At 40.0% G+C, this 26,099-nt stretch overlaps 1 protein-coding gene across 2 annotated transcripts in view; it reads right to left on the reverse strand.

The window, feature by feature from the left end:
• Nucleotides 1-222: 222 nt before the first annotated feature.
• The window catches only part of KIAA0319 (KIAA0319 ortholog), a 58,186-nt gene continuing 32,309 nt past the window's right edge, over nucleotides 223-26,099 (reverse strand). Inside the window, exons 5-21 of one of the 2 annotated variants that reach the window (XM_069809222.1) lie at nucleotides 24,606-24,710; nucleotides 23,828-23,925; nucleotides 23,354-23,441; nucleotides 22,702-22,794; nucleotides 21,934-22,066; nucleotides 19,831-20,059; nucleotides 17,803-17,926; nucleotides 16,283-16,415; nucleotides 15,241-15,389; nucleotides 12,677-12,828; nucleotides 11,400-11,538; nucleotides 9,995-10,154; nucleotides 8,524-8,666; nucleotides 7,042-7,164; nucleotides 5,521-5,611; nucleotides 3,391-3,479; nucleotides 223-2,519 (exon numbers count right to left, since the gene is read on the reverse strand). In XM_069809222.1, coding sequence (XP_069665323.1) covers nucleotides 2,341-2,519; nucleotides 3,391-3,479; nucleotides 5,521-5,611; nucleotides 7,042-7,164; nucleotides 8,524-8,666; nucleotides 9,995-10,154; nucleotides 11,400-11,538; nucleotides 12,677-12,828; nucleotides 15,241-15,389; nucleotides 16,283-16,415; nucleotides 17,803-17,926; nucleotides 19,831-20,059; nucleotides 21,934-22,066; nucleotides 22,702-22,794; nucleotides 23,354-23,441; nucleotides 23,828-23,925; nucleotides 24,606-24,710 — 2,228 coding nt within the window. In that variant the 3' untranslated portion in view covers nucleotides 223-2,340. Of the gene's footprint in view, nucleotides 2,520-3,390; nucleotides 3,483-5,520; nucleotides 5,612-7,041; nucleotides 7,165-8,523; nucleotides 8,667-9,994; nucleotides 10,155-11,399; nucleotides 11,539-12,676; nucleotides 12,829-15,240; nucleotides 15,390-16,282; nucleotides 16,416-17,802; nucleotides 17,927-19,830; nucleotides 20,060-21,933; nucleotides 22,067-22,701; nucleotides 22,795-23,353; nucleotides 23,442-23,827; nucleotides 23,926-24,605; nucleotides 24,711-26,099 lie in introns of both variants that reach the window. The other variant, XM_069809221.1, reaches the window with a different exon arrangement.

The raw sequence follows: 26,099 nt of genomic DNA on the forward strand, positions 1-26,099 counted from the left end.
CAAGAGCATAATTCCTGCTAGAATATTTTGAGAATTTGTGCAGAGTAGATTAAGCTCAACATTTTTATTTTAAAAGGAAAAAAAAAATAGTATTTTGAGTGGACCTTAACTTTTTTTAGGAATCCTTTAAACTGAACACCGCATTATTATGTTAACATATCTGGAGCAGACATTGAAAGACATCAAAGGCTGGCTTTGCTTTTATTGACCAAGTTATTTAAAAATAACACACACACACACACACTCAAGAAGGGGGAGGGTGAGATAAAGTAGATTTGTTTCAATAAATAGCCTAAAACCCCCATACACATATAGTTAAAACTTGGCTTCTGAAGAAAGCAAAGCATACCATTTTTATACTGCATCTTGCTGGTGGGTATGGGAAAACCATGGAAAACACTTGCACTAGCCCTCTTTACTTCTTCACAGCCTCTCCCACTACTATGACTCCTGCAGCCACACTCAGCACTCCAGAGAAATGCAGGGCTGGGCACAGGATAAATGCTCCTCAGTGCAGCATTAGCAGCCTTAGAGACTGTTGCTGGCTGCATTTGAGAATCAAAGGTATGAAATCAGTTATGAGCATGCCATGTTGCTGCAACTTTTGACTACTGATTCCTTCCAACCTAGACAGTTCTTCTGACTTTTGCCCAACTCAGTTACCAAGAGAAGCACAAAAGCCACAGCATTCAACCCAACTACTCTGTTGTGTCAGTCTTCTGTGAAAGGATGGAGAAAGCCCCAAAATTCTCCACCAAATTATTCCTCATGATGGAGATGGGCTATGTTCTCTCCCTGGACCTTCTCATCCACTCCCCTTGATCTCTACACTGTTCCACCCTTCTCTGTCAATAGATTCTCCACCACCAAATTAAAAAAAAAAAAAAAGAAAAAAAAAAACCCCAAACCAAAAAACTGTTCAAAATGCTCCCAGAGGAATATTTTCTCCATGAGAACACATCATTCCTCCAGCTCAGCCCAAGATTCCAGCATGTCAGTAAAGGACCCCCAGGAAAGGCTGATGTCATGGCCAGACAGTACCACTGACACAGATGCCCCCACAAGTGAGGCTTATGTATAAAAGCCAAGTCTTCAGTTTGGGATTTCAAGAGCAGTATTGGGGGCATGGCTTTAAAGCCCAACAAGCACGCTGTAAAGAAATTATCCAGATTGTGAAGAAGAACATCAGAACTCCAACAGAGCTACCCTTGCCAAGGCCTTTAGGCCAACACATCTAGTCACTGAATAGCCACAGAGGAAAATGTAAACCAATCTAATGTTCAAGCTAAAACCGTCCTCAGTACCAGTTCCCATGACAATGAAAGTAGGTGTTGAACCTCCTGCTCCATATAGGGTATTTTGCCACAAGCATTTCACTACACAAATACCTGGCACATTTTAATTGAGCACTGAGGCTGACAGATGAAAACTCATCTCAGCTGAGGGTTCAGTCTTAAAATGTCCAGAGCTCCTGAAAAGTGTTCTCTAAGCAAAAGGTAGTTTGGGATGCTCAAAATGCTTCTCAAACTAAGTCCATTCCTGCCTTTCTGCCACTGTTTCCTGGCTGAACGTGGCAGACTCCAGAGAGCCAAAAGCACCTTCATCATTACAGAAGCAACCTAAGACTGAACTTCCCTGCAGGCACCATACTTTCTGTGTAAATACAAGGAACATTGCTTAATACAGGTCCCAGATGTATCTCATGACTTTACAGCTGATGAAGTGCAACTGCTAATTGTAAACTTCCTTTGGAAACAAAGACATTTCCATCTGATGAGCGCTACCGTAGAAAAGGAAGTCACAAAGCACAGTCAGAGATAAATACAATGCACTAAAATGATCTCTCTTTGTGTCCCCAAACTAAACTGAAAATGAAGATGGAGCCTGTGGTCACATATTGCTCTCTATAGTTGTAAGGGAATTTATCTAAATTGGCTTTTGCTGCTTTAGGTCAGCATCATAATCACACTGCTTCTCAGAGAGAGACAGGAGTACAGGACATGAATCTGTATGCATCTCAGTTACCTTTGTTAGTAGCGTAACAGCCCTGGCTATTTTTGTAAAACTAGGAAAAAAGGCCTTCTGAAGTTCAGACAAACATTCAGCATGGAACATGCAAGAAATAAGATGTGGTTTTCCTTGTTCCTATAATGGTGACAAGAGGAGTTAGCTGACCATCTATTCCTTTCTCCTTCTTTCCCCTAACTGTGCTAGAAATTTACCCTTTCATCTGCAATTAGTTGATATTTTAGGAAGCTTTTGGTTCTGCAAAAACAGAGATGGGCCAACATGTTTCAGATGTATTGGACCAGCATGTTCTGCGCTTTTACCCTCATTCAGTTATCTGTCTTTGGAGCTGTAGTTGAAAGAAACTCCATTTCTGATGGATCCATTCGTGACGGTTTTAGGATTCTCTCTTTCAATCTTTTCTCTGCTGAAGATAGTGTCCTGATCGCTGTCAAACTCTGACTCCGAGACCATCAGACTGGAGTTGTGTTCTGTACTTCTGTGTTTTATACCTGACAATAAAAAAGCAAAACAAGCTCATTAGAAAGGTTTCATTTTTTAGTAACAACTAACTACCCTCTCCTCTGCTGTGATATGAAAGATAAGTGAAAACATTCTCTGCAATCCAGCGTAACAGCGTGCACCACTGCCACCACTGATACAAAAAACTGGCCTAGGAGGTACCATATACTGTCAGGCAGATTCTCTTCTGACTTCACTGCAGGCCCATCAGTTTATGGCTCTGAAACGTGAATATATGCGTTTAAATCCAAAACAATTAGATTATCTTAGTACATAGCTAATGTACTTTTAATAGCTTGAATCTGGAAATTAGTCTGCCCACTCAACTATCTGATTAACACGAGTGGCAATGAAAGGTCACAGTTTCTAAAGAAATGTTATGCCTGTCTTTCTAGGACAGCAATTTCTCAGGATGATTTTACTTCCCTGGATTCCAGTATTTCCCCTAATAAATACTGAAACTCAGGTAAATAAAAATATATGTGAACAGAGGGTAGCAGCTGAAGTCTACTGATGTTTAACAGGTCACTAATGGACCAGAAGGGAACCGCTGTGCTGCCACAAAAACAGCTCCAAATTAAAGTGTGTGCAGGGGAGGAGGGGTTACATGGAGGAAGTCTGTGGGGCAATTAGATGTTCTAAATTAAGATTAATGAAGAAGCTTAGAGAAGCGGCTGAGCCCAAGGCCTCACGAAAGAAATGAGGTGATTCTCCCCCAACCACTTCGTTGTCTATGCTTGCCTCTGCCATTCCCAAAATTGTAGGCCAGCTTCTGGGCTCCTCCTGACTGCAGATGGCAATTCAAATACATGAACTGTAAGCTTGGTGGATGAGTTTCCAGCTGAAACAGATAGTGCTTACCATATTTGGGTCGTAGCTCCATTCTCTCCTGCTCATCTATGTTATCTAGGATGGTGTATTTTGTTTTCTTTCTTATCTTTGTCCTCTTTCTGCTAAAAAGTTACCACAAAAGACATTTAGTTCTCACATACACATATAAATCTGTTCCCTCTCCCTTTTCATACACATAGCTACATACCCCAATATACAGAACCTCGTAGTACTTTCTCACCTCCACTTAAAAAGAGTTGTTCCAGTTTATACCAGTATGAAGCAGCTGTACAACCTGGATCAGAGAGTATAGTTTATTTTCTCTCTGATATACAAAGATGAAGAAAGCAAGAAAGATTGACTTGCTTTCCTAGGCCACAGGCATTCAGTTTGTTCAATTTCAATGTACTAACTCAACACAAGGTGGACACATATTCATTTGTTTCCAAATAAAATTTCTGTAAGAATCAGTTAGTCCCCAATTCAATCGTCTCAGTTAAAAAACCCCAACAAACAAAAAACAAAACCCCCAAACTGGTGCTTGTCTGGTTATGCTTACAGAAAAGACCAGACAAAAATGGAGATTGGCTCACTCATATATATGTAAGGACAAAGCCCTACTGGTCTGTAGACAAAGCCCCACCTGTTCTTTGTTCATTTAAATCCTTTCCCAGCATCTGCTTCCACAATGCTGCAAACATTATCATTTCTATGTTAAGTTTCAGCTATCTGCAGGAGTTAACTCATCTGCTCATTAATACAGAAGGAAAAGTCATGGAGCTAGAGGAACAGACACAGAACTGTTTGTATTGCACTGAGAGGGAACAAAGGATTGGGGGGGTGGGCATAGACAAGGACACATGCCCTTTATAAAGGCAAGTGTTGACTCTGGCAACATCTGGAGAAGCCCTCCCACCCAGACTGCACGGTTCACAGTGGAGAAGCCACCTACTACCGCTCAGCCAACATTACAGCAATAGCCAGTCACTCAGCCTCCCCTTTACGGTCTTCTAAAATAGGGAGTTCATTTGCCAACTCAAAGCCTTTAAAACCTCCAAAACTCCAGCCAAAACTTAAAACTACAGTGTATCTTTTTCCTGTAGTTTCCACAAGGCAAAGGGCATCTCTTGCCATTCTGTCCTGTGCAGCATTTCTCTCCTCTTTTTTACATGTATCTGTATCAACCAGTCCTCACTCTCTGGCACAAGCCACATGAGGACAAAGGCCAGAAGCAGCTGAACTCCATAAACAGTCCCTTTATCATCAAATCCACACAAGCCTGTGAGACTCCACCCCACACTGTGGGGGTGGAGTGGAACGCACGTCTATTTAAACCTTTCTACTAACAGCACAGTTCCTTTAACCATAAAAAGGAAATCAGTATCAACTCCCACGCATTTCAAACAGCATCCTTTACATACTGCAAAGACACCCTAGAAGGAGTTGAAAATCCAGAAGGATTTTGACAGCATTTCATTTTTGCTAACACCTGAACAAGCCCTCTATTTGCTGAGCAGCAGCAAAAACACTTGCTCTAGTGACAGAACTTGCAGGGGCTTGTCACTTGAAAGAGAATTTCTTACCAGCTCACTGGGAAAGACTGGAGGCAGGGGCAGAGAGGGAAACGACATACAGTAGTAGGCAAAACTGTTTAAGTAAAGAGGAAGCAAGAAGTTTGCATGACTGAGATCACTGGAGTACTCCTTGCCTGTCAGCCAGATGCAGCCCCCATGTCCACCCTTCCTGTCCAAGGGAGACAGCAGGTTGGGAGCAGCTCCCTTCCCATCGCCCAGAACACTCCTACACCAGTGACCTTCGGGGTGTGCCTCTTTTTTCCTTAACATGGAGTACCTGGAGGACTCAGTGGAAGACCATGAAGATGTGCAGTATACTCTCAAGAGTTTTAACATAAATTATCTCTTAATATGAAAGATACTCCAATATCAGCTTTTTGTTTTTTAAAATGCAGAAGAGCACAGAGCCACAAATGGACACTCCTTTTTTCAACGAAAGTGTGTCTATACAGAAATAACTACAGGCAGCTCCTCATGTGTCTGAAAACAGTTCAGTGATTTAGTGCTAAGGCCTGGACTAAAATGCGGGCAGTTGTGTGCAGTTTTTGCATATACCCCATCACAAAAAGAAACACAAATCATGTACCTTTTGCAGCAGCAGATGCAGAACCAGGCAAGCCCTACCATGACCACAATCAAAATAAAAACAGATACAGTCACATAGAGTATACTCCACTCTGAAAAAAGAAACACAACAGTGCTTTGTAAAGTAATAAGAATAGGATAATTTCTAATACAACTCTATTAAAATAACCAATCCTGAGGAACAGGGAGTGGCAACAGGAACTTAGGAAAACTTAGCACCTTCATCTTCTCAGAAGAATCCCTAAAAATTCTTAATCTTCCAGATTGGAAGTGCACATTTGAAAATGTCCTTCCATTCCAATACCTTCTACCATCCCAAGACATCTGAAGTTTATGTAGGAACTGAAAGTCAAGACGGCATGGTTACCGCCTCAGTTATTATTCTCTACCTGAAATAAACATAGGTGTACTCTGGGTCTGGCATTTTAGTAGTGCTTTAAAAGAGCAGCTGATTAGAGACAGATCCTTCCACCTGCCCGCTTACACTTGTAAATTCAGGAAAACATGAGAAAAATACAGAGACATGTGCAATAATGTGAACTCCAACTTGTGTATACTCAATATTTCAGTGTTGTTATTACACTATGGAACAACACAGCATTAGGGCAGGGCTGCAGGAGGTCCCAGCCTCAGGCTTAAAACCTACTGTCCCATTTTGGTTGGACAATTAGTCTTCGCTCACTAACAGACACACGGCCCATGGTTACTTAACGGCTTGTAGCAAACTCCTTATAAATTTCTATGGATTGACTTGAAGACTAGCACATTGCTCAGCAAATGTCTCCAAGCCTGCACAGTACTAAGAGTTGAGCTTTATTTCAACTTATGCAGAAGACCAATCTAGTTAAATTAAAACTATTAAATACTTGAAATAGAGAGGCTTAGCTAGTATGTTAGGTGTGCCACAGAATATAGACATGATTAAGCTGGTGAAACTAAACTGCATTTCCCAGAGGCAACAGGCAAACTGAAACAAACAGTGAGATTAATTATGCCAAAAAGCTGAGGTTTTAAAGGCGACTATATTGGTTAGTCCAGAACACTGGTGTTTTCTGTCCTTAGGTCAGATCATACTTCTGGCATGGAAGCATCAATCATGTATTCAGAGAATCTAAGTTGTTGCCTCTTTTTCAGCTTTCCAACAATCAGATGAATACTACTCAAAAGCTTTGCAATGCCCACACTGTTCAACAACCCTTCCAACTGGTCCCAACTGTTGCAAGCTCTCTCTCCCATAACAAAGTTTTCATGCTTTTTTCCTTAAATAGTGATACTTTTTAAAACTCAAACTTCTAAAATATTTTAAATATAGGCTACTACTGCCAAGATATTATAATTTCAAGATGTTATTCAAGTAACTTTCTACAGAAAGATATTGCTGGGCTGGAAAACAAAGAGACTGTTTTAGTCTTCCCTCAGCATCTACCTCCTAAGTACTCTCCCCATTCTGACAGCAAATTATCAACAGACTAACGAGATGATGAGTTATTCTTGAAATACATCCCACAATACCCAAACTCACCACAATTACTCTCTCCGTCATTTAGATAACGATGAATCAAGTTTTCCATCCACAGCTGGTAGCAAATGCAGCGCTTTGTTATGGGGTCACAGTGTCCATGTCCAGAGCATTTTAAAAGACAGGCTAAGAACAAAGCCAAACATAGGGTCAGTTGTGTAGATGGACAACTTCTCACGCATCCTCTTACTGCAAGACCAGATTGGTAATAAAGCATTTAGTTCGTAACATTCTGATATTTTTAAAATCTCTCATTCCTTTGGTGTTATGTGTTAAACAGATTTACAGTTCAGCAGACTGCTGGCTGTGAAGAGAAATATAAGAATATATCTTATGCATACAATATTGAAATTGTATGCAAGTCAAGAACAGTTTATTCTAATCAGAAATAAACATGAGTTGAAGTTGTGGAATCCAGACCTGCTCCTTTCTTTATGACATATTTTAAGAACTTCTAAAGTACCTGAGAACTGGGGAATATCAGCATTCTCAGGTACTAGAAGACAAGCATCATACCAATAAGCTAGAGTGTATTTCAGTGTTTCAAAATTGAATTACATTATTTGAGCTCAGAACATTTACATACCTTATATGCTTACAGTAGTAGCTATTGCTAGATCAATGCATCACATCAGACTAAAATAAAAAGTTATTATCCTTAAAACTTAGAGTAGCAGATTTGCTATGTCAAGAAAAATGTTAATGCATATTTTCAAGTGACACCTACACATTTTGGTAATCCAAGTACATTTAGAAAAGAACAACAGTCCTTTTCGCCAGATAAAGACAGACAGAACTTAATAAGAGTCGTTGATTCTGTAGTGCCAGAGCTTGCACACTTTATTTGCATTTGCATCATTATGTCCTGATTTTAAATTATGGAAAAGTCATATCTGTAATATCTGAGTCTCATAAAGGGTTCACATTACTAGTGAAGTTTAAAATAGGCTTAGAAGTCCACGTATCTTTTTGGGAAAAAGAAAAAGTTCATTATAAGAAACCCCAGCGGCCTGTCTACATTGCAAATATTAGAAGACTAGGTTATAACAGTGATCACCTGACCATTTTGCCCAATACAGACAGACAATAACAAGTTACACTACAGGCCTATTACTGAACACTAAAAGCCTTGAAGGAACCAGAGACGTGCAACATTCTATCTTATGGCTATGTTAAGTGTTGCCCATCTTCCAATAAAAGATGGTATGAGCGGGGTATCTTTATCCTCATTCCCAAGGCCTTCCTGATGCAGCAGAGATTAAGATGTGCTTTTACCTGCTGTTACAGATACCTTTTAAAAGAACACAAGTATACCACAAATAAACAAGCATTTTAAGTATTGTCTTCAATGTCATCTTTCAGAAAGCTACATCCAAGCCCAGACACCCGATGGCAGACAGAAGGCCTTCACACACTGTTTCCAGGTGCCACGTTAGCCAAATGCCTGCAAAGTTCCAAGATGAGCAAGCACAATCCAAAACATACCAGCCGTGTCAACCCGCAGGACTTTAAAAAGCAGAAAGTCGGCCTTCTCTTTCAAAAGCTGCAGATGCAGAGTTCGCGAGACATCTGATGCCTTGATCACCTTGGAAGGATGCCCATTCTGCACGTAGAACACAACCGCGGTGCTGCAGAAAGAACAGCTAAGGTCATGACTGCTGTCAAAGATCACTTTTGTCAGGCATTCAGTTTACAGCCTCCGGTTTTGTTTCTGGAAAGCAAATGCCACTACTGATAAAAGATTAGGGAACTCTGTCTATGGATCAGTCAACCCCATCCAGGTGCCATGGACTTCATTCTGAGCCAGGAGCACCAGCAGTTCTCTGGCTTCTCAGTTTCACAGAATAAAGGTGAGGACAACAGCAAACGTAATTCCCTCCTTGGTCTTCCTGACTCTCGCTTTAAGAGAAGTATGTATATATTTGCTTCCCCCACTCTCATCTAGAACCTGTCACAAAGCACTCTGAAGCAGTTTGACTAACTTCAGGAAACTGAATTTAAGAGGAGGAAAAGCTCAGAAGCAAGGGAGCCAGAGAACTTCATGTGGGAGCCACTCCCCCCCACCCCCCTTCTAAGTTTAGTGGTGTTGATCTCATCCTGTATCAGACACATAAGGGAACATCTTTATCTGAAAAGCAGTAAATGGAAGCTGTGATTAAAAATATCATAGCTATGAATGCTAGATTTTCCAAATGATTTCTTTTCAATTTTAAGAGGTTCCCCAACAGCTAAACAGACACCAAAATAGATTTTAAATTACCAAATAGCTCACAAGAAGTAATTTAAAGATCACTTGTGTCAACAGGTTCTACCAATCATGCTGATAAGTTTCTCTGGGTGCACACAGCCACCTCTAGCCCTCTAACACCAAGTAGAAGGGGTATTTTGACTTCACAGTAAGATACCACACTTAGAAGTATTCATTGTGTAGTTTTCTCTGCAAAAAATGGATTTTCATCACCAGTTACCTGGGAAAATGTTTATAAAATAATTGGAATATCAAAACCTTAGAAACAAAGTAGAAGAAAAGGGGAATAAACCAGGTTTGATCAGATATTGCTGGAACCTTATTTTGAAACACAATACTTGCTTCACTGTGAGAAAGTCAGTCTGTCTCATTCCATCTAGCATTTGGGAAAAACAATAGTACTGTATGGAACAAAGACACCAAAATATATGCACATGCTTTCTTTAAAGGAATAAATAAAAAAAACAACATGGAGAATTTTTAATTTTTTTTTTTTTTAACAAAAAACACTTCAGTTCTGAGCCTCCAGAGAGCTTACTTCATCAATTTTCTACCACAGCAAAAAAAAGTCACCTTTTAAAGTATACACTGTTGAGGCCTATAGCATTTTTGTTGTTGTCTTAGAAAAGATGATTGCAACTAATTATGAGCCATGACAGAGTCAATGAAAGTCACAAATCTTCCTGACACAGCAGGATATCTTTGTACCTTATATCTGAGTAGGCTTGTATCTTCTGAACTTTGATATCTGAATCCAAAACATTCAGCAATACGGCCAGCTGTCTCACCAGGGTGTCCTTCTGCTGTTCACTCAGCTGTCCCACTCCAACTTGCAGAATCAGCTCCACCAGACCACTCCTTTTGGGATCTGACAGAAGAAGAACATGCTATTCTTTCAGAACCTGGCAAATATTTCAGTAGCAACTGAAGACAACATGCAGTACTCAAAAGTATTTATTAATATTATATTTTCCTGCATAAGACCCATATCCCTTATGACCCAATCCTTTTGTATTCTTAGAAAAGTGCATTTTCACATTCCCTCTGAAACAAACCTGGTGGGTCCTAAGATAGCAACCCAGCTTATCAGTTGAAAGTACTTCAGTGTGTACTTCAGTTCAGTGCTAACACATTTCTGTGCAGAATAACAGCTTCTGTTCCCCTAAATCCCCCTTCCGTTCCCCCTAAGTTGCATCTTAAGGTCAGAGGTAAGGACTAGGTGAGTCTAATTCTTAAGTTCTCTGCTAGTTATCTCTTACTGGCTACCACCCAGGAAAAGGGAGGCAAAGATGGACTCATATGGTAGCAAGACCGCGTGAGCGAGTCTAAAAGAGGATGGTCAATTTGAGAATATCAAATATGTTTACCTTCACAAACTAAGGGTTCTGTTAAATAATACTTGAACTTCTAAAGTGCCTTGCAAACAAAACAAGCTTCATAGATATCTAGTGAGAATCCTGAGCTAATTATTGTGACTACATTCAACAATAAAGCGAGGAACAAATAAAATCACTGCCCAGGAGCCAGACAGTCAAGAAATCTGACAGACCCAGAATTTCAGACTCATTTCCTGAAATCTCAACTTATGCTTCTATCACATCACCATTTATCCTGCATTTGAAAACAGGTAATATATATGAGTAATATCAAACCATGAAAAGACAATTTAAAAAACCCTGAAATTATGAGGTTTGTTTTTGTCCTTCAGGATGAAAGAAGGAAAACAAGCAGCATTTGTACCTAAACTTAATGCTCAGCTCCCATCTCTTTCTATTGGCCAAAGTGATTAACAACCAGAAAAAAGAACAAAAACCTACAATGAATGAAAAGCAACAAAAACCTAATGAAAGTATTAACTAGGAAGTACAATTTTTATTTATTTATGCTTCCAGTAAGGCAGTGATGTAACTTGTAATTAAGAATTCTGACATGTCTTCTAAACCAGGACACACACTTAGGCCTATTGAGAGAACAATAAGAAGGTAGGAAGAGAGTGACCTGTTTGCTTTGTTTTTTAACTTGAGAGAATCTTGTCACCACTGAAATAAATAAGTGAAAAGGAGAACAAAGATGAGGTATTCACAACGTATCGATGACCTTTTAATTGTCATACCAGGCCGCACTTCCACAGTTGCTGAATCAATATCTGAGTCTCCTTTAGCATCAGTCACTTTCAAGTGAAAAGTATAGGTTCCTTCCACCAGATTAGTTAGCTGCAGTACTGCCTCATGGTCTGAGCCATGGATCACATCCTGCAAAAAAAGGTACCGGGATGATTATACCCTCAGAGAAAGTTGCAGGTGTCACTATCAAGTCAGGTATCTGGTATGACAGTGTGAGCTCTTGCTTTGGCTTTTAGACAAATGTTACCTACCCACAGTTTATAGCAGAGTAATGCAATTGTGGAAGTGGCAGTTAATGAGGATGTCTGCACAGTATGGATGTTTTCATTAAAAAAGAACCCCAGACAAAACAGTTGACATTCTCAAGTACTCATCTGCTTGAAAATCTGAGACAATTACATTATTACTCAATTTTACTCCAGTATTGTTAGTTCTGCTTTCTTAACTCCCAAATTATTTCCTTTGCTTGGAGTTCATGTATCTCTAACTACCATCTACCACCTATATTTAAGCTAAACCTCTTCAATTCTTCTCATAACCTCATGTGAATTACTTCTAGAAGCTTTGTTATCATTTTGCTGTTTCTCCTCCCCCAGTTCTTGCTGATTTACCACTATCTTCCTGACTGCAAAGAGCTGTCCACAACACTTTCTGCAGATAGGCAAAAGAAGTTATCACAGCTTTAGTAGCTGACATATGAACTTCAGTTTATCATGAGGTACTTCTGCTGTCTGGCCCCACTTGGAGAGGAGATTCCACTGCCCTAACGATGCAGGCTATTCACTGTGGTCTGCCAGGCAAAGTATCTATACAGCTAGCACCAAACACCATTTTTAACTTAAAGCGCAAGTTTCGCCTCATCTTGCACCAGACATGATTCCTTAGTCTTTATCGGTACTTCTTGCTCTCCCAGACCCTTCCTCCTTTGGAATATTTGGATTTCAGATGATTCTTCTCTCAAACACATTAGCTTGGTACTATCACCAATCACTCTTGAAGAGACACAACTTTATTCTTCTGTCTCAAGTCTTTCCCAACTAAGTCCACGCTGCTGCAGTCCTCTTACTTAGCTACCACATTCTATAGCTGTACTGAAAATATCACAAGCCCTGTGAACCAAAGCATTAGAGACAGCAGGGGAAACAAACCAGAAACAGACACCACGCCTCACAGCATCTTATGAGTGATACCTGCTTGCCCTGCTGCAGGGATGCTACATGCATAACAAGAGCCAAATTTGACTCATTATAACCTTCAATAAACTTACCCCAGCTGCTGGGCTTTGACCATCCCGAATCCACAAATACGACACAATCCCCTGGTCATCAGCAGACCTTGAGCCATCCAAGGTAACAGAGTTATTTGGAAGCACTAGAACATGCTTCCCACCAGCATGCGCCCGGGGTGGACTGTTGTTTTCTAGCCATAAAAATAGTGGAGGAGAAGGATTTGCTTTCAAAACATGCAAAATGTGACATGCTGTTGCCAATACACCCACACTGCAATTCTTTACCTGATGATTACAGGCAGTAACAACAGAATCTTGTCTCAAAGGCACAGGGAAAGGATGAGTGGGTATAGAGAATTTGCCTCCTGGATTATTACAACCTGACAAAAGCAGAGCTGCACTATGAGGAGAATACCAGTAAGAGGTACCATCCAAAAAGATCTTTTTCAAAAAGCATTGTGGGATACTTAGTTTCACAATAACTTAAGCATCAAATCTTCTCAGTCAAACAAAAAGATTTTCCTGCCTACTTAGAAACACAGCCCAGCATGAGATCACCATGCTAGGCTCTTCTCATCTTGAAAATCACTTACTACCCAACAGAAGCTTGTGTAAGGTTTTGTATCTTCACAATGCTTGTATTTAGGCAAAGTGTAATCAGGAAATTTAGACTAAATCCAGTTCCCGAATGCTTTTTGCTTCGCTGCTAGCAGTGAAATTAAGGCATGCATTGGGAGTATGGCCAAAAAACACCAAAGAAACATGAACACATTCTCTTTCCAGAAACAAGACATCACTGACTTTTGTTTAGAACACAAGTGGCAAGAGAGAGCTCCAGGAAGCTGTGATGCTAAGTGAAAAACCTTGCTGGTCTGAATATTAGGTTGGACATAAATAATTCAATTTTGGGCTGATCTCCAGGGCATTGGCTATAACTCTATTCTTTAGAATAGCATAGAGTTCTCTGTGATACAAATGATCTCCTTGTCTCTTCCAAATAAATCAGTTGATTGAACCTGGGTATTGGAGCACTAAATATTTTTAATATTGAACCTGTGACTGTAGTCAGTACATACCGTGGCTACACTTCACAGCATGAATGAGACCATGAGACACATTGGGGCAGAGCTGTTGTCATGTGTTTCTGACTAAACACCTAAATGAAACTCCGAAACAGTTCAGACAATGATGCACATGGCTAAAACTGAGTCCAGGTTCTTCAAGATTCATTTGTTCTGCAGTGATGCCAAGTGAAAAAGAAACAAGCCTGCACTGTTTTGAAGAAAGTCAGCAGCCAAGATTCTAATGCAACTCTACTATCATCTCATAAATGGTATAGGTATCACACTTGCAGAGCCAGAGCGCACTGCTCCCCTCAAAAAACAAGGTATGCAACAGAAAGCCAAACTCTGGATCAAACAAGATTTAGAATGTTATTACACCACCTTCTTTGAAAGGAGGCATAGGCCCATGGTGATTGCTAAAATCCCTCCTTAAGGAACAACATGAGGCAAAAGATGGTTGGATTATCACCACCTGCAAACTTGAGGGTGCAACATAAGTCAAAGCCACAAAATCTGTCAGAAGTACCTGACAGCACCTCTGTCAGAAAAGCAACGAAGCTGGTGAAGGGTCTAGAGCACAAGTCTTATGAGAAGCAGCTGAGGGAACTGGGGTTGTTTAGTCTGGAGAAAAGGAGGTTGAGGGGAGAGAGACCTTATCACTCTCTACAACTACCTGAAAGGAGGTTGTATTGAGGTGGGTGCTGGTCTCTGCAATCAAAGTAACTAGTGATAGGACAAGAGGAAATGGCCTCAAGCTGCACCAGGGGAGGTTCAGAGTGGATATTAGGAAAAATTTCTTCACTGAAAGGGTTGTCAGGCATTGGAACAGGCTGCCCAGGGAAGTGGTTGAGTCACCAACCCTGGAGGTATTTAAAAGACATGTAAATGTGGTGCTTAGGACCATGGTTTAGTGGTGAACTTGGCAGTGTTAGGTTTCCGGTTGGACTTGATGATATTAAAGGTCTTTTCCAACTTGAATGATTCTGTGATCTCGTACAATAGGTAGTATTATCCTAAAGCCTCTTCTACAGCATGCATGTTAGGGGGAAAAAAAATAAATTAAAAAAAAAAATCACAGCAACTGTTTCTCTGTATCAAAAAAAATAAATACAGGTCTTTTAATGTTAAGTTTTTAAGTAGAAATTGGTATACTCCGAGACCTCACTTCTTGGATGTTGCTTAAAACCCACAGTAAAATTGCTTTCCTGCTCAAAGCTTAACTTTGAGAAGAAAATAAAAACATATGCTCTTAATGAAATAGACACACCATGGTCAAAAACAGTATTTTGGAGCATATTTATTACAACTATTTCTGCATATATTTAACTTCTAAAAAGCCTGCAGTAAACAAAGTTAACTCTACTGGTCACTCACAATACTACTTTATTACAAAACAGCAGTAACTCTTCTTGAATACCCTTGAAATATAACAAACAAATACATTATCCCTTTCTGTTCCAATTTCCTTTACATTCTGTTAGTAAGTGAATTAACTGGTGAGTTGCCTACCATATCCTAAGAAGCAGCAACTAGGCTTACCTTCCTTCACAGTAATAGATAGCACAGATGCACTGCTTAAGCCCTGTTGGTCTTTCACGGTCAGCCTGAAGCGATAGGTACCAACCTGAAGACCAGTCACAGTTGCTATTGCTTTGTCACCATTTTCCATCTGTACAGAGTTTGGTCCACTGAAACAAAACACGTCAGAAAAATAATCCTGCACAGCCAGCCAAATTGTTCTTTCAGCAGCATCGCTCATGCCATTTGCTTTTATGTATATTGTAGCTCTACTACCACTATAAGCACTGACGGTTAAAGAACTATAAGACATGAGTTTAGTTCAGAGAATTCATAAATCCATTTTTTCAAGACATTCAAAGCACCCAAGCATCACATACCCAGTTATTAGAAGAGTAGAAAATGCACTTGAGAAGTTCAGCCTCCTCGCTGTTCTATTTCATGGGAGCATGCAAACACTGCTGCTCTAAGAGACACTCACAACATGTACAGGGTGCCAGCACACCTCTTCCTGCACCATAGATATGACAGTTGCGTAAGCCAATACTTTGTCCTTATATTAAGGATCAATTTGTTTTGCACATAAACATACAATTACAAACTTTTGTAAAACATTTTTAGTCATCATTCAAGAGTGTTTTAGTCACTTACTATTGAAAGCTCGGGCTAAACAGATTGTCAATTTACTTTATTATTCAACAAACAAGTGACTAAGAAACCCTAGTTCTAAGCACTGATGGAAAGACTTTGTACATTACGGGAGGGTACCCAAGCCTGTTACTTGCTTTTTAACAGGAGACATGAAAGTTCCTGTCATTTTTCTCTTAACTTTCTAACAGTAGGACTCAAAATGACACATTGCAAAACACAGGCAGAAACTGCCTAAGCTTTGCAAGCTGAACTTAAAATCCTGTCTCTTACCCTTTTACCACCTGAGCAAGAAGATCCTCAAAGCAGTTCTCAAACAGTGCATCACACAACACAATTGCCTAAGAGGCTCTGGCATCCAATCCCTTTCACTTTGTTCTCTATTTTACTGGAGATTAGCAAAATCTCTAGATACCTGATATTTTCCCAATGATAGAAGACAATGCCTTGGTCATCTTGGCTTTTGCTTCCATCCAGTGTAGTACTTTCTACCGGGAAGGTCAATTCCTTGTCAGGGCCAGCCACTGCTACTGGAGGACTGTTATTTTCTGTAAAAATAGTATTTTGTATATGACATTTGCAAGATAGTTACTGGCAAGGACTGCCAATCAGAGGGAAGATTTTACACAGATTTTTATATTTGATATATTGGCTCAAAGGTACAAATCACAAGTATAACGTGCACAAGCCAGCAGAAAATACTAGGTGGGAGAGACTAGCTCTGCAACCAGCCAAATCCAACAGCAAGTACTTCCTTTTTTCAGTCATATGTGAAGGCACAGTCACACTCCAAAAATTTTGCAGCATGCTCAACGCATTGTATGAAATCTTTTATAACAAGAGTGGTGGGGTATTGTCCTGGTTCCACCACCGCATCCCTTTGAAAACTACCCACACGAATATGGTTCTTTGCCCTCGAAGAAGATAATGGTGCAGGTTTTCTGCTGCTCAAGGTCAGCACGAGTCCAGTAAACTAATGCTGATTTAGAGCCTTTGAGAATTTAGTGCAGAAATATATAAACTACTGTTCTGTTTTCAACCTCTGCTTTTTTGGCATGGTAGGGCTGGCAATGCTACCATTTTCCTGGATATTTATTTACCCTTAGACCTGACTTCAGCAATAACATCTTTCTAGTTCCACACTATAATGGATCTAAAAGGGACCATCACATGCTATACTTCCAAATTCATGTTCTTGATTTCTGCAGTAAATGCCTGCTGTAAAGCTTTCCCAGAAGGGGTCATCTACAAAAAGATGTGTAATATGCAACAACAGGAAGACAAAACATTGCCCCATGGTGGAACGCGAGACCTTCAGATTGGCAGAAAAGGCCACTTTGAATGTAACAGGCAAACACATTACAAAAAAAAAAGCATAAGAAAAATCTCATGAGGCCTGGACCATTTGGGCCCATTCATCACGCAGCTCCCATATCTAAACAAACACGTGAAAGATTCCCCTTTTGAAAATTCCTTGCTTGACACTTTTCCCTACAAAGTGCAATGCAATTCTATTGAGAATTCAAACCACAGAAGGATTCTTGAAGGAGAACTGCAAAACATAAGAAAACTGAGCAAAGCATTGACTGATACCCTGAACAGTTTTGCAAAACAGACTTTGTAGGACATTAAACTCAAGGGCTCCATTTTTGCTTCTAGAAGTACACTCAAACACATCTCTGTGCAGGTTGCTTTACATAATCAGGCCAGTGTGAGCCCTCAGGATCACCACCCAGACTTTCTATGATTCTACACTTGTTTTAAATGCTTGCTGTCACAGAAAATGGAGGTGGAAGAGTCCTTGATGCGGGGATACCAGACATTCAGACTGCCATCTCAGTGGTGCAATGCAGGGAGATGAGGCATTCGAGGACAGTGCTAAGGCACCAAGCCGGCCCACCCCGAGGGACCCAGACCTGCCTGCAGCTGACTTACCAGGCCGTACGATCAGTGTGACTTCAGCTGTGGACCGCTGCCTTGCAGAATCTGTGACAGTCAGCTGAAAGGTGTAATCTCCTTCCTGCATTGCAGATAACTGGAGGTATGGTGTCCGCACTCCCTACACGGCATTTATAAAGACAGAAAGCGCAAGATAAAACAGAAACGCTCACGGATTATGAAAGGTCTTAGAGGAAACATGATGAAAAAATAAAATTGGTTTTAATTCCTAAATACAGTGTTTGAGTAAGTAGTTTAAGCACCCTGTAGACAAAGAGGAGACTTAAATTTTGATGCACAGACAGATGTAATGTATTCACTACTGCAACTGTCCCTACCAACCCAGAGAAATATCTGTAGGCAATAAACCTTCATTTCTTATGATGGTATATTTGCTGCATTATTTCTGAACAATGGTAATTGTGAAACACATAGGACATTCATTTTCTCAATTACAAAATTAAACACTGATGGAAATTATTACAGCTTAGTCCATTTCCTTAGAGATATTTTAAAACCAAACATCACGACATTCTTTAATGTAATATTTATAAAAATTATTAAATGCAAAACCAAGCTTGACTTGATCCCAGCCAGATAGGCTTATGGAAAAAAACATATTAAACAAGACTACTCTGTCCTGAGTATACTCTTCCAGCAGTATTAGTTGATACATGTATAAGCTCATAAAATGACTGGGCCCACCTATAGATCCTTTTGCTAATAAAATGAACATTTGTGGCATCTCTCATATGAGGAATAACAAATCACAATGCAACTAGGTTTGGGGGTTGTTTTGATAAAGATAATAATGAGAACTAAGGGACTTCATAAGTGATTAACTAACCAGCAGAAGTACTTGTTACATTGCACTTTAACCATGGATACCATGTAACACACCCGAGACCAGCATCCTCAGCTTGAGGGACACGAAAAAGATTACTAGGCTCTTAAAAAGAAAGTGTAAAATGCTCTTTCATTGGATATTTAATGTGGAAATGCATCTATTGGGTATCTCAAGCAGTCATTCCCTTCTTTCAGGAAGGTTGCTTTAAGATTGAACAGTTCTTAAAAACTACAAGTTCAGGTTTCATGTATGCTTTTGGAAAGCGTTTGTCCTAGTAAATGACCAGAAATAAGCCATTACATTATAAAGCCCTTCCATAGTTTCATAATTGCCTCTACAGTGTTTGCTTGCATCAATATTACTCTTTTCCTAAACAGATCTACCAAGTGATCTCTTTCTAGTTCTGAAGGTCTAAAGCATTTGCAACATAGCAGAAATCATGTCTTCTAAAAAATGACTTCTCAGTTTCAGCTGGCTTCGTTACCTTAATTACCTCAACTGCCTACAGAGCTACAACTTACTGAGTTCAAGTCCACTGAAATTTTTTATTAACTTTACTCAGATGAAAAAAAAAATACAGCCATGAAAATAAGAGAATAAATTCAGTTAGCCTTCACAGGAAACCCATGTTTTAGTGAGCATAAAAAACCCACCACAGAGTATGGCTGCATAACACTGCCAAAAGTCTTATCATCTTTCACTCAGAAAATTAAAGTTCTGTTTGAGTCCTACTTTCTCCAGGAGAAAATGTTACAAGAAAACCCTGACTACACACACATTCTCCCAAGAACAGTTTTCAGCATGTCCAGCGTCTCAGAAGATGGAAACCTGTGGAGCAGACTCTAGGGCCCAAGGACAGACATTGTGAACTCAAAGTCTTTCCAAACCACCAGGAAACAAACAACAGCAGGAATCAGAAATGGCCACAAGGAATGAAAAAAAAGATGAGAAGGAATTAAAAGTAGTATCTAAAATAAGAGCTGAATATATCAGAGAGGAACAAAAAAAAAAAAAAGCAAAACCAAAACAAACAAAACACCCCCCCCCCCCCCAAAAAAAAAGTAACAGCATTCTAGATATTTCAGTGCTTTTAAGTAGTTACTTAGGTATGTGTTTGCTGGTGTTAGAGGCAAAGATAGAAGAGCTCTCCAATCCTATGCAAGGAGAAATAGACATACCTGCATTGCTACAACCTTGCCTTTGCTTTTGGGACTGAGTGACCACTCATAGCTGACAATTTCATGGTCATCGCTGCTCTGGTTTCCATTCAGCGTGATGAAGTTCTGGGGCAAGGTGACTGCCTGATTAGGTCCTGCATTGGCAATAGGTGGGTAATCCACTGGTTTGTTGACAGTCAGAGATGCAATGGTGGAGTTGGCTGCTCCATCTGAATCAATCACTGTGAGTCTACAAGAGGAAAAACATATTGGAAATCTGTTAAGATGGACTTCTGCCAACTCCTAAGTTCAAAGGTTAACTTTTTCTGGCACTTTTTCAAACACCCCCTAAAACAGAGCCACTGATTAGATTATATGAACTTCTGCTTCAGAAACACATATCCCTCAGCTAAGGTAGAAAAGAAATTCGGAAGACTGTTTTCATACACAGCTTTCAACCTTTAATAAAAAAAAAAAAAAAAAGCCTAGCTATTCTGGATACCAGATGAAACCCCTTCCCTGCAGTCAATGGCAACTTCACCAATTTCAAACAGATTTCACTGCAAATTCTTTAAAAAATTTACTTAGTAAAAACCAGGGAATTCATTCATGAGCCATAGCGGAACAGCCCCTGTTAACACCCACATCCAACGCTACTCTGGATGTTCAGAAGCTCTGCTTATAGCACAGTAGTAGTTCCTAACTTCTTATTCCTTTGTGGCACACTATTACCAATTTTAATGGAGCTTAATATCAGCTCAGATTTTTGAAGATGTCAAGTCACAAAACTAAAAAAAGTACAGGGTTTAAAAAACCACTATTGCCTCTCAGAAACACAACAACAAATCATCTTAAAGTGAGACTGCTGCAGACACCTCAAAGTGATGAAAGACTGCCCTCCACAGCGTGGTAACCAAATACATCTCTAATTCACTTTGTTGTGAAAACTGAATACAGGCTGACCACATGGAAGGGAACCACTCAAGGCCTTCCCTGAGTGGGAATAAAACTAGTGTTCATTAACTCTGTCATTAGGAAACACATACTTTTGCAGTGGATGCACAGCCATGTGTATCAGGAGCACCGTATCTTGTTGACCACCTAATTTCCTGTAAGCTTGAACACACTGCTCTATTGTTCAAGTACCTCAGCCTCCCCTAAAGGTGCACAGATATAGCAAGAGATTTCTTAATTCCCTAGGGTTTGGAAAACACTTAGAGCACTGCTTGTAAGCAAGTTCTGCCCTTTTAATATGGAAAAAAATCCTATGCTCATTTCTGCCACTGTACAATATGGAACAATTCCAGTAAAGAACAAAGAATGAAAGTTGAAGCTATGCAATTTTTGGTGAAGCTTATGCAAAGCACCACGTTTAATGCATATGTACGTTGGCTTCAACATTCTGCTGATGCTACACTGATACATAACATACTGACTGGTAGGCTGTTACCCACTAGCAGCCAAATAACCCAGGGTGGGTCAGTGGGAAGTCTGCCTCTGTGCAGACTAGGCTTTAAGTTAAGAAGTTCAGAAAATAAACGCTGATTTTAATTAAAGCACTCAGAAAGACAAATATTGCTTCTATTGTCTAGACAAAATCCAGCTTCAGCAATGCATAAGTGGAGGAAAACAGTAGCAAGGCAAAAGCTTTTATGAAGAACAGAATGTCTCTTATTAAAATCAGCACACAACAATGCCTTGTGAGAATCAGTCTCCCAATATTGTTTTGTCTGCCACTACCCTTCAGGGGATGTCTTTCACAGCCTGACTACAGAGTTTCATCTCAGGACACTTGCCAACTTCTAAGCTGGGGGAAAAAAAAAAAAAAAAAATGTTCTGTCACAGTCTTTGCTGGGAGTGGGAGGTATTTCATTTCTGTTACCTTGTTTGCATAACTTTGTGCTGTAAAGTATCACTACACCAGTATCACATAATCACTGCAAGCACTTTTTAATAAAACTGCTCCCTATGTCTCTCCACCATGCAACAGGAAGAGTAAGAGCATGCAGAAGAAAAAAGAAGTTTTTTGTTTGAGGAGGTACATGTGAGCACAAAAAGAAACAAAGATTTAGCTGACATCACAGAAATAGTTAAAACCCCAAAGGAAAGCATCTGTGCAGGTACCTGAAAGTGTAGTTTCCAGGAACAAGGTTAGACAAGTGCAAGACAGGTGTGTCAGCAGATGCCTTCTGCTCTCGCAAAGGACCTTTAATTTCCTCCCAGTGGTAACTCACTATCTTCATATCATCTATACTTTCTGTAATCATTAAAGAAAAACATGTCAGTTTCTTGTAGCAATTGCTGGAATGAATACTAAAGCTTTTCATGCACTGATCCCTAACTGGTTTTCTACAATTCTCTTTTCAAGCATTTTCAAACAGAGTTCATGTACCATAGCTGTTAAACCACAGATTCCAAGTTACATTTGGTATGGTTTATCTAAACAAACAAACAAAAAAATTCTTCACACGTGCATGAATAAAAATCAGTCTCAGACTCTGCACATTCCAACTTGTCTGCTCTCAGTAATTATGAATGTAATTATGACATCTCATCACAGCTATGTTGACAACTCTCTACCATGGCCCCAGCTGTACTGGCACAGAGGCCTTCTGGGCAGGACAGGAAGAAGCTGTAAGAGTAGCTGCTGTTTAGATGCAGCAGCCTCCGACATACTGCCATCTCAATCCTCAAGTGGAAGGCCGCATTTTATTACTTTTTTTATTTAGTAAAATAATTTATAACTGGACTCAAATCCCCCAAATAAATCATGATTCCAGGAACTTCTGAGTAGAGTGAGAAGAAGGAATTTCACTTGTAACTGACAAAGAATAATTTTGTAACTGTGTATTAAAACCACAGGATATAAGCACAGGATGGTCCAGTACATACGACTGCCATCAATGAAGGTAGAAGTTGTAGGCAAAGAAACTTCTTGTACTTTGGGTGAAGCAACAGCAACAGGCGGCTGGTTAACTCTGACTGCTGTAAGAAAGATGGGGGGTGGGGAAAAAAAAAAAGGTAATGAAAGACCAGGCAAAACTAATGTTTAACTCTACAGAACAATAGTCCCCAGTGATTTAAATCTAGGATTGACAGCTTTGCAGCATCTGCTGTCCTTTTTGGACAAGGGAGAGAAAAGGTTACTGAAGAGCAGCGCGCTGACGCAGCAGTCTTCTGCTGCAGCCACTTATAACTGGTATAATGTAGATCAGACCTGAGCACTGTAACTTGCAGCTAGAGCTGGTTCAACACCTGATTGCTGTTCCTAGCTGTACTGGAGAAGGGGACCATAAAAGGTGGCATGATGCTATCTCAGGCCTTGCGTGAGGAGGGTACAAGACCAGAGAGCACTTAAACACAGTGAGCAAGATCCTTAACTCTACTTCCTTAAAATGCTTTATAGACACCAAGATATGAAATATCTCTGCATGACTGGCATACCAGATGTCTTTGACAGACAGTAACTAACAGACTATTAGATAAGCATGTTGTACAACTACTGCTGTTAAATTAATTTCATTACTTGAGCCAACTGATTTACCTGGTTTGACTGTGACATTTACAAAACCTTCACCAAAGGCATTTTCACCAGAAACTGTCACTTTGAAGGCATAAAGTCCCACCGATAACTGAGACAAACACAGAACAAATCAGGTTACACGTCAAATTATACAAAGCAGTATGCATAAATCTGCCAATCATATTGTAAACAGAGAAAAATCTGGATATGAAACCTCGAGCTCCTTTTATAAACAAATACACAAAAGGCCACTAGTCACTGCCCAGAAGCAGGGAATACAAAGCAAACACTTAAGAATTTTTACTGTATCTTAGAAAATTATAAAAGCACTCTAAAAAAGACACTTCTAATCCGGTAAAGATTTGGCGACTCAGGTTAAGTGAAGAGATTCTGGCAGTCATTTGAACTCCTTGAATCAAGGTGCCCTTCCCACAGGTTAGATTCCTGTGAAAGGACCACACAAACACAGTGAGCCTGAGCTTACAGCTCACTTACATGAGAGAGCTTCAAGGTCTGGCTGTGCCTGCGCTCCATTTCACCACCATAGTCAGCAGGGTGACTGATTAAGCTCCACTCATAGGTGTAGGCTGTTTCTAAGAACAATAACACATCATAAGAGTAATCAGCTTTGCCTTCACAATAAGCCCAGGAAACAAAGAAATCAAGTTCATCATCCCTCAGATAAAATGCTACAGTAGGCAATCATGACTGCTACTGTTTAAATCTGCAAAACAAAGCAGTACAAATACATGTTAAACTTCTACAGTGTGTTGTAAACTGGTAAAGCAGCAAGGATGTAATAGACTTCACAAGTAACTGCTTCACAAAAAACAGCTTCATGTGAAGTGAATGCTTTTTACATAGCTACCTATGAAATACGTATTCTTTGCTGCTGCAGTTCAGATGCTGGTAGTTTTAAAGTAACTGTTGCATTCAGAACCTACTCCCCCCCCTCCCTCCCCCGCTCTGCTTTACAGCAAGATGCTATAACCTGGGCCAGATCATCTTTTGCCAGAAACTACAGGCTTTCTATTGAACTATCTGGCTAATGAGTTCAGCTTTTGAAAATAAAAGCCACTTTAAAAAAAAAAAAATCTCTAAAATCCAAAGGAGGAAATCCTCTCTGCAGCTGGAGCCACAAGAAAGGTAGTAGTAGGAGATGAGAAAGCTGGTTTTATCCCGAGGTGTAGACGTTCACATAACTCAGGACTTGTCTGCATTTACAGGTTGGTAGTGTGTGCACCTCCTTGTATGCCAAGGCCATTCAACTCACCTGTAGGTGGTGACGGGACAACAAAGGCATTCAGTTCAACCTCATTTTTGGGTAGCATCACTTGTATGTTATCTCCAGCAGACACAATAAGTTCTTTTACTGTATCTAAGACAGAATAAATACATTATGTTTTAACAGAAGGGATGGATATAAATTTAGTATCTTCAAATATTATTTGTAATGAGTAAGTAAAATTTGACAAACACTCTACAGTGAATAGGCAAGGATAAGGAAAAAAAAAAGAATGCCTCAATACATAATCAAATAATAATCTATTATAATCATGACTATGGCTCCTTCACCTTCTACCAAACCAAAATTTTTCTTCTTCCCCGAATATGAAGTCTCATTTCCCCTACCTCTGCTTCAGATTATTCCTGTATATCAAAGGTAACATTGCTCTGCATAAAGAATTCTGCATTTTTCTTAGTAATTGGATAGAAGTGCAGGAATTAAAAAATATGCAATTACAGAAGACAAAAAAGCCATCTGCACCAGGACAAACCTAATTAAAGTAACATACTCCACACTAGAACTCTAATATCACGCCTTCTTTCACCAAGAAGCACTACTTCTATGTTTGTGTGGGACTTGTGAGGCATGCCTTAATGTCCAGCCCAGTGTCCCTTTTAAAAATTCCATTTGCAGAGCAGGGCAAAGGTGTTATTTTGTAGCTGAACTGCACATTCAGTCTATTTGCCATCCAGGAACACCGTCCCAGTTCTCATCTGTGAAAACTCTTTCCTCTTCCAAAAAATGCTGAAGTCCACAAATCCATTCCCCAACAGAAACACACCAAAGCACACCTTCAGGAAAGGTTCCCATAGACCTGTATTTCAAAGGTTTTGAATATCTTCCTTTGACTATTGGGAGCCCACAGAACAAAGGTTTTCCAAAGGCAACATTCACTAGTGTCTAAACATTCAACTTAACAAACTCTGAATACATGAGCAAGAAAGCTACTCAGCGGTAGCAGCTGAGCGGTCTAAAAACTGGATGAAGTGAAGAGGCCACACTGACAGCACACTTTCTATCACTGCTACTTAAATGCACCCAAGGCTCTGTAATTGCTCATGGGAGTTGCCCTAGACACCAGTGGAACGGAGGTTTGTACTTCGACCTCCATGTGAGATGAGAATAAAATGGCTAGATGAGGGTGATGACCAATGGAGAGAAGGAGGGACTGTCTTTGAGACTTCCAAGACAGTAGGGCTGAGAACACACAAACTTGAGGCAATCCTTGCACAAAGCAGTACTTACTGTGAGATTCATCACAACCTTCCCTTCAGCTTCTTCTTCCAAGCTCCTTTTTGAGTCCTCTTCAACCTCCTCCTGTGAAGGAGGAGGAGGAGCTGCCTAGTCAACACTCAATGGTAATGATGATCCATTGCCTTGGAGAGGGATCTCTTGTAGCTCATGTCTTCCTGTTACCTCCTACTGCTATCCTGGCTGGCAGGTTGCAATTTGGCAGAGGGTGCCAAGAATGTCCCAAAT

The sequence above is a fragment of the Haliaeetus albicilla genome, chromosome 21, assembly GCF_947461875.1.
Source record: "Haliaeetus albicilla chromosome 21, bHalAlb1.1, whole genome shotgun sequence".
Classification (NCBI taxonomy): Eukaryota; Metazoa; Chordata; class Aves; order Accipitriformes; family Accipitridae; genus Haliaeetus; species Haliaeetus albicilla.